The sequence below is a fragment of the Scardinius erythrophthalmus genome (assembly GCF_964197995.2).
Source record: "Scardinius erythrophthalmus genome assembly, chromosome: 21".
Lineage (NCBI taxonomy): Eukaryota > Metazoa > Chordata > Actinopteri > Cypriniformes > Leuciscidae > Scardinius > Scardinius erythrophthalmus.
This window is the reverse complement of record NC_138241.1, coordinates 12607792-12620965: the sequence shown is the minus strand read 5'-3', so window position 1 is coordinate 12620965 and position 13174 is coordinate 12607792. Positions and strand designations below refer to the sequence as shown.

Sequence of the window (13174 nt, the reverse complement as noted above, 5' to 3'; positions counted from 1 at the left end):
ACGTTAGTTCAAGTAGTGAATATTGAGCGTGCTCATGGCGTTTAATTTGCAGAGTTTCCTTGATAATCCCTCTTTAGAGGTTATTGAAAAGTGTCGGAAAGATGAGTTGTTAATAATGGCTACCCACTTTAAGATTCATATTCCAAAGCAATCGCTAAAAAAAGAAATTAAAGCCAAAGTTATTGATCGGCTGTGTGAATTAGAAATTTTGCCTGACGTAGACAAAGAGACTGATGCTCTTGATGAAGTACAAGATGATATTGAAATAGGTGAAGAGGAGGTTAAGATGGCTGTGACTGAGGCGGAGGCTGAAGCCAGGCCAATTTTGCCACTTTTTGAACCCTTTTCACCAGATTCTCCCAGTGGGAGAGGGGAAATGCGCACGAAAGTGCGAATTGCTCGACTTAATATGGAATCGGAAGAACGAGCTCGTCAAGCAGAGCTGGATATGCGTCTGGAAGTCCGCAGGCTTGAAATTCAAGCCGACAAAGAGGTAAGGCTTCGTAAGTTGGAGATTGAAGCGGCTAAGGTTACTCCAGTCTCCTCTGGACAGCCGAACCTCTCGTCGGTGAGTACTAATTCGTCTAATTCGGGTTCTACCACATTTGATGTGGGAAAACACATTGCTCTGGTGCCGAATTTTAGAGAATCTGAAGTGGATAGTTATTTTAACGCTTTTGAGAGGATAGCAACTTCTTTAGGTTGGCCGAAGGAGGTTTGGTCATTGCTATTACAATGCAAATTGGTCGGCAAAGCATTAGAAGTGTACTCTACGTTGTCTTTGGAAGATGGTCTTAAGTATGATGTAGTTAAGTCAGCCATACTTAAGTCATATGAGTTAGTACCAGAGGCTTACAGGCAACATTTTCGAAATTGTAAGAAAAACACTACTCAAACCTTTGTAGAATTCGCACGAGAAAAAGGAATGCTCTTTGACAGATGGTGTTTCTCTAGTAAGGCTGATGATTTTGTTTCACTTAGGGAACTCCTGCTACTTGAGGATTTTAAGCAGTGTCTTCCTGAGAAGGTGGTGCTTTATTTGAATGAGCAGAAGGTGGCGACACTCTCACAAGCTGCAGTACTAGCGGATGAATTTGTGCTTACGCATAAAAATGTTTTTCAAATAGCAGGTGCTGAGAAGAGTTCCTTTCCGCGGTCTTCAGTGAGTGTTCAGATGCCCAAACAGAGTGGTGAGAAGTCTAAAGAGACTCGTGACTGTTTTTACTGTCATAAAAAGGGACATGTGATTGTTGACTGTTTTGCTTTGAAACGCAAACAGAACTTTCCGAGGAAAGAAGTTGCGTTTGTGAATTCTGTAAATGCCTGTTCACTTTCTGAAAATTGTCCTGATATACCAGACCCTACTTATTTGCCTTTTTTACTTAAAGGGTTTGTTTCGTTAACAGGCAGAAAGGAGGACCAGGTGGAAGTCCAGATATTACGTGACACAGGAGCTGCACAGTCATTTGTATGTGCTAACGTCTTGTCTTTTTCAGACCAATCATCAGTGGGCTCTAGTAGGTTAGTGCAGAGTTTCAGTATGGAGGTGATTAGAGTACCCATACATCGCATCCATCTCCAGTCCGACTTGGTGACCGATTTCGTGGAGGTAGGGGTACGTCCAGTATTACCAGTTAAAGGTGTATCTTTCATCTTAGGTAACGATTTAGCCGGGGGGCAGGTAATACCTTCACTGGAAGTGGTAGATACTCCATTAACTCATCTTAAGGCAGATGAATTGTCTCAGAAATACCCGAGTGCTTTTCCCTCATGCGTTGTTACACGGGCTCAATCTAAGAAAGGAGATGACATATCTTTATCTGACTCTTTCTTGTGTACAGATGGGGAGGCTGAGAAGGTTGTGGAGACCAAGTTTTGTGTCAATGACCAGATGAGAGAGATTGTAGTGAGTGATCCTTTGTCATTAACCATAACTCGTGAAAAACTCATTGAAGCTCAAAGAAATGATCTATCGTTGGGAAAATGTTTTAGGTCAGTGAATAACGATGAATTGGATAACGTTTCATTCTTAGTTAAGGATGGATTACTTATGCGAAAATGGCACAAAAGTAACACTATAGAGAATGAGTGGAACGTAGTTTATCAAGTGGTAGTTCCTACCGTTTTTCGCCAGCAGGTTTTGTCATTGCCGCACGACCATCTGATGTCAGGACATCTGGGAGTAACAAAAACCTACAACCGTGTCCTTCAACATTTTTTTTGGTATGGTCTTAAGCGTGATGTCATTCAGTATTGTAAAACCTGTCACGTTTGTCAATACGCAGGGAAACCTAATCAGGTGATACCACCGGCTCCTTTGATTCCAATACCTGTGTTGGGTGAACCCTTCGAACACGTGATAGTGGACTGTGTGGGGCCATTGCCAAAGTCGAAATCTGGTAACCAGTTCCTACTTACGATCATGTGTTCCACTACCAGGTACCCAGAGGCCATTCCGCTTCGTACGATTACAGCCAAAGTGGTTGTTAAAACTTTGATAAAGTTTTTCTCGACTTTCGGGTTGCCTAAGATTGTGCAAACCGATCAGGGCACCAATTTTTTATCTAAACTCTGTTCTCAAGTTTTCCAGTCGCTAAATATTACACATCGTATATCTAGTGCCTATCATCCGCAGAGTCAGGGAATGTTGGAGAGGTTCCACCAGACATTAAAATCCATGTTGAAGAAATATTGCATCGAGACAGGAAAGGAGTGGGATGAAGGAGTCCCATTGCTTTTATTTGCAATTCGAGAAACTGTGCAAGAATCTCTTAAATTTAGTCCATCAGAGTTAGTTTTTGGACATACGGTGAGAGGTCCTCTGAAAGCCCTGAAAGAAAGGATGTTAGGGATTGAAAATGGTGAGAAAACAAATGTGCTAGATTACGTAAGTAAGTTTCGTGAACGATTACAGAAATCTTGTACACTAGCCCGAGAATCTTTGTCTAAAGTTCAGGGGGAAATGAAAGCGCGTTATGACAAACGTGCAGTGGATAGGTCTTTTGATGTTGGTGATCAAGTTTTGGTCTTACTCCCCATTCCTGGATCTGCATTATCCGCACGATTTTCCGGACCATACGTGATCCTAGAGAAAAAGAGCGAGACTGATTACGTCGTGCGAACTCCTGATAGAAAACGGCAGAAGCGAGTATGCCATATTAACATGCTAAAGGCTTATCATACTAGAGTCGTCTCTAATACAGAATCTCTTACCATGGAAAATGACAATCCTGTTGTTTTGCCAGTAGGGGTGGCTTCCGAGGCGAGTCCAGTGGTTGAACAGCAGGATGCTGATCAGGATGGTGTACTGGAGTGTGATGCACCATTATTATCAGCTAGGCTATCAAACTCTGAAACTCTAGCTGACTTGTCAACCTTTCTAGCTCATCTTAATGAAGGTCAAAGGCAGGATGTTGTAGAGCTTCTTGACAAATTTTCTTCTATTTTGGGTGATGTTCCCACACTTACACACGTGCTACAACATATTCAAGTAGGTAATGCACGTCCGATTAAACAACACCCTTATAGGATTAATGCTGTTAAAAGAGCTATAATGAAACAGGAGACTCAGTATTTGGGGGAGAAGGGATTGGCCAGCCCTAGCATTAGTCCTTGGAGTTCCCCGTGTCTCTTAGTGCAGAAATCCGATGGCACTAAACGTTTCTGTACTGATTATCGACGTGTGAATGCTGTAACGATACCAGACTGCTTTCCTTTACCAAGGATGGAAGACTGCGTGGATAGCATAGGATCTGCAAAGTTTGTTAGTAAACTCGATTTACTAAAAGGATATTGGCAAGTTCCTTTGACCTCTAGAGCATCTGAAATTTCAGCGTTCGTAACGCCAGATTGCTTCATGCAGTACAACGTTATGGCTTTTGGCTTACGAAATGCCGCTGCTACATTTCAAAGATTGGTCAATTTGGTACTTGTCGACGTTCCTAACTGCAATGCATATCTTGACGATTTGATTGTTTATTCACAAAGCTGGCCGGAGCATGTATTGTTACTGGAAACCGTGTTTAAGCGTTTAGAGAAGGCATCCTTAACTCTTAATCTTGCTAAATGTGAGATTGGGAAAGCGACGGTGACCTATTTAGGTAAACAGGTGGGTCAGGGTCAAGTGCGCCCGTTGTCAGCAAAGATTTCGGCTATTAGTGAGTTTCCTGTGCCAACTACCAGACGTGAGTTGCGTAGGTTTTTAGGCATGGCAGGTTATTACCGTTGTTTTTGCCGGAACTTTTCATCAGTTGCAACTGCCTTAACTGCTTTGCTTAGCCCTGCCAACCAGTTTGTTTGGTCACCTGACTGTCAGAACGCTTTTGACAACATCAAGGCCTTATTGTGTAGCGAACCCGTGTTGTCTTCTCCTGATTTTTCCACACCGTTTAAGTTGGAGGTGGACGCAAGTGAGGTGGGAGCTGGTGCCGTGTTATTGCAGGAGGGTAAGGACGAAATCAATCATCCTGTTTGTTATTTCTCAAAGAAATTTAATAAGCATCAACGTAACTATTCTACTATCGAGAAGGAAGCTCTGGCTTTATTGCTAGCTCTTCAACATTTTGACGTTTATGTTGGTTCTACTGTCCTTCCTGTAACGGTTTATACAGACCATAACCCACTAACTTTTCTTCTACGCATGTACAACCAGAACCAGAGATTGATGAGATGGTCTCTCATTATTCAGAATTATAATCTGGAAATAAGGTATAAAAGAGGTGTTGATAACGTGGTGGCAGATGCTCTCTCCCGGGTTTAAAGAGCATGCAAACTTCTATTATGTGTAGAAGTTTGTTTTTAAGGGGGTGGGTGTTACGTCTGCATCGTTTTGGTTGTTTTCTTTTACCTTCCCTTCCTGTTTCTTCTGAGCTGTCCTTTATTTTTAGGTCCACTTCGATTGGTTCAACTTCATGTCAATCATGATTTAACAAGCCAATGACATTCTCTCCTGAAGGAGCCAATCAGTACTCTCCTTCTATAAGAAGCTGGAAGTGACGAGAGGAAGGGAGGGGGGCGTGTTTTTTCTTGTTTGATTTCTGTTGTGTTGTTAGCCTCCTCGATTTGCTTTCTTATTTATGTTTTCCTAAGTTTGTATTATTTGATTATTTTGATATGTGAACTGCTGTCCACGATCTCTCCAGACGCAGAGAGGAGGAATAGCAGTATGTCACGTGACCTACACAGTACAACACGTTAGAGTTTGTTTGTTTAATACATCAGGTAAGGAGCGGGTGCTACCTCATGTACTTATGTTTTGTTAGCTAGTGTAGTTTAGTTGGCTATCCGTTGGCCGAAGATTTGTTTATTTTCGTGTTTTATTTCTTTGTTAGATTAGTAGGAATAAGAGGGTTAAGATAGTTTGTTTTGTTATGTTTGTTTATTTCTTTGATTTAGCACCGCTCGTTGTCCTCCTCTTATGTGTTCTGTGTTTTTTTGTTCAATTGATGTTACTTGTATATTTTGTAAATATTTATTTACTCACATGGACACTGTAAAGCAATCGGGTGTATTATTACTATTATTATGAATTACTAAAAATCGTTTGAGAATATCTGTTTCTGTCTGAATCATTATAACACATCATTACAACTATCAGTAACTGAACCTGGTTTCTTTTTTTTATTTAAATTCAATACTTATATGTTACTTACCCTATTAACCCTAGACACCTTTAAAAGGGAGACGTAACAGATATGAATAAAAATGAAGTTAATTTGGCCAGCGCTCATACCTGTGTTTACATCCTGTTTTCGGTTGAAGTCCAAAGTAGTCGATTGTCGAGTTCACGCGCGTGATCATAGGTAACTAAACATACTGTTTAGTGAACTCGACAATCGACTACTTTGGACTTCAATCGAAAACAGGATGTAAATACAGGTATGAGCGCTGGCCGAATTAACTTCATTTTTATTCATATCTTTCACATCTACTGCAGTCTAAGGTCTAAGCACATTGAGCACAACGTGAAACAGAAAAAAGTTGTCATCAGAAGTTTTGAACAAAGAAATTTGAAAATGTCTGAATTTTTTTACAGATGGAAATTGAAGAGCACATGATCAATAGTCCAATTCAACTTGATTCTAGACATTCAATTTGATTCCCAAGCAAAAATGTAAATGTCATTACACTTGCCTGAGTAGTGGGTGAAATTTGTGCATCATCATATCAAGTTTGGTGTCTCTATGCTTTACATTTTATGATGTCCAGGCACTTTTAGGCCAGTAAAAGAATAGTATGTAATATCAGCAATAAGGTTAATATAGTTGACTAAAAATAAAAACAGAAACTACAACAATTTACTTTAAATTTAAATAATGTTACTTTAAAAAAAAAAGTTAACTGAAAATTAAAAATAATAATAATAATAATAAATTATTTTATTTCATCTAGTTGACAAAGGCAACATTTATCATTTGAATGTAGTTTAACTGATGTACTAAAACAACTAAACCTAAAACTAAAATAAAAATAAATAAAACCAATACATACATATAAAAAAAAAAGAAAACGAATAAAAATGACAAAAACCACAAAATTACTAAAACTTTAAAGTGCCCTTATTTTGTTATTTTTAAGGTTTCTAATTTTGTTTTGGAAGTCTCCTACATCAGGGGCCTGTACCATGAAGCCGGATTAGGTGGCTAGCCAGCTATGTTTCAGCTTAGTTTCCGCCAACCCTGGGTTTTAGGTACTATGAAAGTAGCTCGGCTTTAATCTGTGTTCGTTGCCATGGTATTTTACGCTGCACGGCTAAAATGTTCTGGATTCAAGATCTCAGACTGAAGTTTGACCAATCAGCTGAGAGCAAAGAAACATTTAGGTGACGTAACTTATTCCAAGTGTCTGTTGCAATGACTTCACCTTTTCTTACAAATCCGGTGGATATATCAGCGCAAATTGTTTGACGAGCACTTCGTAGAGAAAGAGTTTTTAGCCAGTCAAAATCCCCTTGCCTTAACTGATAGTAGCCTACTTGTATGAAAGATACAGATTTTCCGCGGAAGGAATGTCTTGTCTTTGCGAACTACTTGAGCCGCACATAAAGAATTTAACACGTCGGATTCATGCACTTACTGTACCGCAAATATTGCGTTGCGGTTTTTTTTTTTTTTTGCAAGTGGTACATTCTTGCACGGTGACGCACAGAAGCTAGGGGAAAACACAGTTTGTCAAACCATTCGTAAGGTGGTCCTCGCTCTGCAGGAGTACATGAATAGTTTAATTAATAGTGTTACCCGGACATTTATCGTCCATGTCCATAAAAGAGGGCTTTTATAAAATTGCCAGTAAGATATATTGATAGGGTGACATCACATGAACACTTTTTTTAAGCAAATTTCACAAGTGTACTATACAATATAATACATGTTAAGAATTATTTTGAATCTTTTTTTATTATTCTTCTGTTAATCTTATGATAGGATTCCCAAGTCATTGCAACATGTATGCAGTCTATTGCTCCAATCTCCTCTGCTCTAGGGGAACATGAGGCAGATTATGTTAATAGGAAGTCCTATCACAGCCATAATGTTCAGGTAGAGATGATGTGAATATGTGAGATGATTATTTTCTGTGAGATGAATCTTTAAATTAATAGTAACATCAACAGATATAACAATGATTTACTAAACATTTCATCTGCAGACGACTTGTGGTCATGAACATATATGATCAAATTTGGATGCCAAATGGCCTGGCTCCAGTGCTTGTCTTACAAATGTTCTGTGAGTCTGTGTTGTGTCAGCACTTTGAGGAAAGCAAGTTAAATTTGGTACAATACAAAACACTGTTAATTTGAACTGAGCTAGAAAAACCTACACAATAACCCCCTATCATGACCCTCAGACAGGGCCACAGCACCGCTTCAATGTGGCCCTCAGTAAAACCAGAGTGAAGAGAGATGACCTTTGGCATCCTAAATGCACGTTTCAACTGTGTTCGGCACTTCAGAGTCACCAGAGCGGACATCACAGATAGTGGCTGCATGTGCCATTCTGCACAATATAGCCACCAGTAGAAAGGAGCGAGAAACACCACAAAACCAGCTTCTGCCCGATGAAACTGACCTGATCACACTTGACCACCCAGCTGGTGCAGATGCAATCACCATACAATTTTACACTTAATAAAAGCACATTGAAAATGCAGATAGGTCTCACACTGTTTTATTGGTTTTGTGGGATGGGAGGGAGAAAGAGAGCAAGAGAAAGTTGCATTAATAAATATTCATACTAAAGTGTTACTTGGTTAAATAAGTTATACTATATATATATATATATATATATATATATATATATATATATATATATATATATATATATATATATATATATATATATATATATATATACAGTGCAATGCATAAGTGAATACACCCATGCTAAAGTTGACTAAAAAGAGGAATAAAAAATCATATTTTGGAAATTGAACTTAATGCCTTAATATAAAAAATTAGGAAAAATCCAACCTTTAAGGACACCAATTTTCTTTGTGAATGAATAATGTATCGTAAATAAATAAATGTTCTTCCTTTAAATACATGGTGCATAAGTGAGTACACCCCTATGTTAAATTCCCATAGAGGCAGGCAGATTTTTATTTTTAAGTATTTTTTTTTTTTTTAATTTAGGATACTATGCATCCTTATACAGTTCCCTTGGCCTTTGGAATTAAAATAGCCCCACATCATCACATAGCCTTCACCGTACCTAGAGATTGGCATGGGGTACTTTCCATAAGATCATCTCTCAATGCAAATCAAACCAGCTATTAGGCTAACTGAAATAAAACCATGCCAATAACTAGGTATGGTGAAGGCTATGTGATGATGTGGGGCGATTTTAATTCCAGAGGCCAAGGGTACTTTATCAGGATGCATAGTATCCTAAAAAATAAATAAAAAATAAATACTTAAAAATAAAAATCTGCCTGGCTCTATGGGAATTTAACATAGGGGTGTACTCACTTATGCACCATGTATTTTAAGGAAGAACATTTATTTATTTACGATACATTATTCATCCACAAAGAAAATTGGTGTCCTCAAAGGTTGGATTTTTCCTAATTTTTTTAATTAAGGCATTAAGTTCAATTTCCAAAATATGATTTTTTATTCCTCTTTTTAGTCAACTTTAACATGGGTGTATTCACTTATGCATAGCACTGTATATACATACTGAGATCAGTTTTATCCAGCTGTTTGATTTTGTTTGGAGCCTCCTCAGCTCACAGTCCAGCTCCTTTAGTGTGCAGTCTAGTTCAAGTCTCCTTTAGTGAACAGTCTAGTTCAAGACTCCTTTTGTACAGGGACCTGACTGAGTCTGTTTCCTCCTGAAACATAATTCCACCACAAACATGATCATTACAAGTTTTCTGGAGGCTCATCAAAATCACAAAAAGTTCCTTGACTTCCTACAAACACAGGACTGACTGTAATTTATGTCAAGGGTTTTAAATCCTTACACATTTCTTCTGAAGCCCATTGAGGTAGAGGCCTCAGTTTCTGGAGCAGGTTGTGAAAAATCCTACAGTAAAAGATGTGTAAGGGCCAGTCCCTTTTTTATGCCACACATTCAAATGTTTGCCATAATAAAAAGCTCAGTGCATTCACATCAGCAACTGTCTGAGAACACACAGACAGAGTGTCTTCATTTCCTCCAACCTAATAAATAAAAATAGGCCAATGTAAAGCATAACTGTTGTAATGTCGGTTATGTTTGGTGTTCTGTCTGCTGCATACTGACCTCTGCGTGGGAGACTGTGTGTATGTGCTGGCTTCAACAGGGACACTGTATTTCCCTCTGCAGAACATACAGTCAGCCATATTTAAAACTTAAAAAAGTAGTAATGTATTGCACACGTACCCAGTGTTACTTGCTTAGAGGAGCCAGCACCAGGGTCAGACTGTACAGCACCTGTAATCCCATCCATAATCGGCCGTCCCTTATTGCCTACTCAGAGCCTACTCCTCCGCCACAGTGTATTCTGGTTTTCTGAATTTAATTCTTTATTTCTGTTTTCTGCAAACAAGTGTTTGTGATAAAATGTTCACAAAAGTAATAAAAGGTTGTGGTAAATACTCGCCACTTTGAATTATATTTTTATATTTTGTCTTTATCTGCTGCCAAGAACATTTGGAGTTGGGGTTGCATCTAAAAATCAATGAATATTAATTTTTCTTAGTACCGGTACATGCACATTTTTATATATTATAAAAAATAGGCTATAGGCTATATTACACGTATAGGCTACACATACATACATAATTTTACATAAATATAGAACGTATTTGTTTAACTTAGGCCTACACATTAACAATCAGCAATCTTTCTCCAACAGTCTTCTCTTGCTTTGGCCGCAGAGACCGTATTGTTTCGAGCTTGAAATACATATTTAAATTCATCGTAATTATGAATGATTATCTCTTGATCCTCCGCGGAAAAATCGCGACCCGCGATTGGTTGTTCAGTGTCGACGTCACTCTTTTATGTGCACGCGCGCGTGGAGTAATCATAGCTTGAGGATCAAAGCCTGAGTTGACAGAGAAAGTTGATGAGCTGCATCATGGTACCAATAAAGCCTGATTGCATCGGTTTGGTTTTGTCAACTCAAAACTTATCCTGTAACCCCGAGTTTGTTCAGCTACCTTCATGGTACAGGCCCCTGGTTTACATGCATCCAAGGTCAAAAACACTTTTCTCATAATATACACTGAAAGCCTGAAAACAGTTTGTTCAAAGATTCAGTCTCTCTAAACCCCTCCTTTCCGAGAGACTACTCTGCTCTGATTGATCAGAAGGCCCAGTCTGTTGTGATTGGTCTATCGCTTACAGGGCACATCAGAAATGAAACGCCTATAACCATATCAAAGTGGATTTGCTGAGCTGAAAATGGCATCTTCTCGTCCAGGACTCAGAATACAACTACAGTGTTTGAGGGCGGGGCAAAGGAGACGCTGTTCGCGGGCAGCCAATGAAGATCAAAGGCTGGCATTATGCAAATTTGTTGTTACATGCCTATGTAACAGGAAGTGAAACTGGAATTGCTGACGAATCGTTTTGGCAAGTTCAGAATCAATTCTTTCATTTAGGAGAAAATAACTTTGTTGTGCACTTTGATCTTTAAAACTTTGCAGATCTTTTTACATTCACAAACCGCTATATTACACACTGCATGAAAGGTAATATTCAAAAAAGCAAAATAATGGTACTTTAAAATTCTAATGAAAACGGAAAATGTAAAACAAAAAAACTGATTCAAAATATTAATGAAAACAATAAAAAATATCTCACATCACTGGTTAATTTAAAGTTAGGCTCAAGTAGACTGCAATTATGTTTTCTGCTGCTAAAATGACCAATTCATGCCACACCAATAACATACAGTAAAACATAAAAAAATATGACCAACGTTCAACACAGTCTGAATTCACCTTATTGTATATTGTAATGAGCAGCAGCAATGAAGTGAATATCTTCATATGCATGGTTACAGTATCAATGTTCTGTACAATTCACCAACAATCTAAAATGTACCATATAAAGCAAGTGCAATCATGTAAACATACAAACAATTATTACATTCTTAATGCTGGATCGTATAAACACTAAAAATGACATTAAAACAATATTAGCAACTACATAACAGGACAACTTATCTTCCACTTACATGGTCCCCATAATTTTAAATGTAGAGGTTTAGCGATTATCTTTGGTCAAAAAAATGTGTATGAATTAAAATGTACACAAGTCATCCAAGTTATCTAATTATATATCATACTGAAAAACAAACAACAATACAGATTCCACAAAGAGAACTCAGATAAGTGATTTAATCCAGATTGAGCTGTTTGGGTATCCCTAAATCAAACAATCAAAAAAAAAAAAAAAAAACCACCCGTAAAAGACAGGAGGGATAAACAGTACATGCTATAAAAAGTATAATATATATATATGACATAATTTCAGATTTTATGCACAGTCTAATTTCAGCGGCTTTTCGGACAAACTAATTATTGAAGTTCTTCGAAAGATATTCAAAGGTTTGTATCAGACACTTATTAGGAGGTAAACTAGATTCCACAAATATAACTTTATAGCCATGCTGTTTTATAAAATAATCTTTAGGTACATTAATAATTTTGACATGCCCCTAAAAGGCACATTAAAACAAAAGTAATTTGATGCTTTTAATTCTGGTCAAAAAGAAATTTCCTGTGGTTTTTGGTCAGAATATGTTGCAAGCTGCAAGTGTCACTTCACCCAAATAATCTCTGTAATTACAATTTTTTTCAATCCTTTTTAGAAAATCTAAAAGAATTTGTGGGTTTTGAAGATATCATTAATGTGAAATTCATTCTAACGGTAGCCACTGATACTCATGGCGTTGTCAATAGATGACAGCCATGTTGTGTATTGCAACTATTAGTGTTAATGTCTAAAATGTTCATGGGGGGAAAATTAAAATAAAATAAAATTGTCCTGTAAAACAAATACAGTATATTGTGCATTTTAATGGATGCACAATAAATCACGCGTCCTGGCCAGCCGGCCATGAACAAAGTTCATATGTTGGTTTGTGTGTAAACGGCTACAGTCCAGTCACAGTCCAGTCTAAAGAGATGGAACACAAAGACAGAGAGCCTTTTTCCCTTCTGTTGGAGACATATATTAAAGTGATGCAAAAAGAGAGTCCAGTTCCTTCTGTGCCTCCTTGTCCTTTTGAGAAAGTGCAAAAATAATTCAGTTACTGACATAGAATTACAATGACAAGAGACTCAGACTATAAATCTGATTAATCCGAATAAGAAAAACACCTCTTTAGTCACAATGCTCAGCGCAGAGGCAGCGTCACACATCTGTCGGGCACGACTCCTCTGACCCAAGTCTTTGTAACACTGACAGGAGAAAAGTGATATACAGTAGGTGCAGTTACAGTCAACCATTTCAATGTTCTTCATTTTCTTTTAAGGCTTTACTGGCTCAGTTAAAAAAACCTAGTGATCTGCCTATGTAGATGACATATGTGTGTTACCTATGTAAAAGTTGTTCCAAAAAAAGAGATGGAAGTTATTGGAGAAATGTCAATTATCTACAATAATGTTCAAAAGTTTGAAGCCAGTATTATTTTTAAAATGTTTAAAAAAAAAACTCTGTTATGCTCACCATTGCAGCAC

General features: G+C 37.9%; 1 protein-coding gene across 1 annotated transcript in view; it reads right to left on the bottom strand.

The window, feature by feature from the left end:
• Positions 1–11420: 11420 nt before the first annotated feature.
• rmdn2 (regulator of microtubule dynamics 2) overlaps positions 11421–13174 on the bottom strand; it is a 60388-nt gene continuing 58634 nt past the window's right edge. Inside the window, exons 11-12 of the mRNA XM_081350292.1 lie at positions 12815–12895; positions 11421–12716 (exon numbers count right to left, since the gene is read on the bottom strand). Of these exons, the coding sequence (XP_081206418.1) occupies positions 12669–12716; positions 12815–12895 (129 nt within the window). The 3' untranslated portion in view covers positions 11421–12668. The remainder of the gene's footprint in view (positions 12717–12814; positions 12896–13174) is intronic.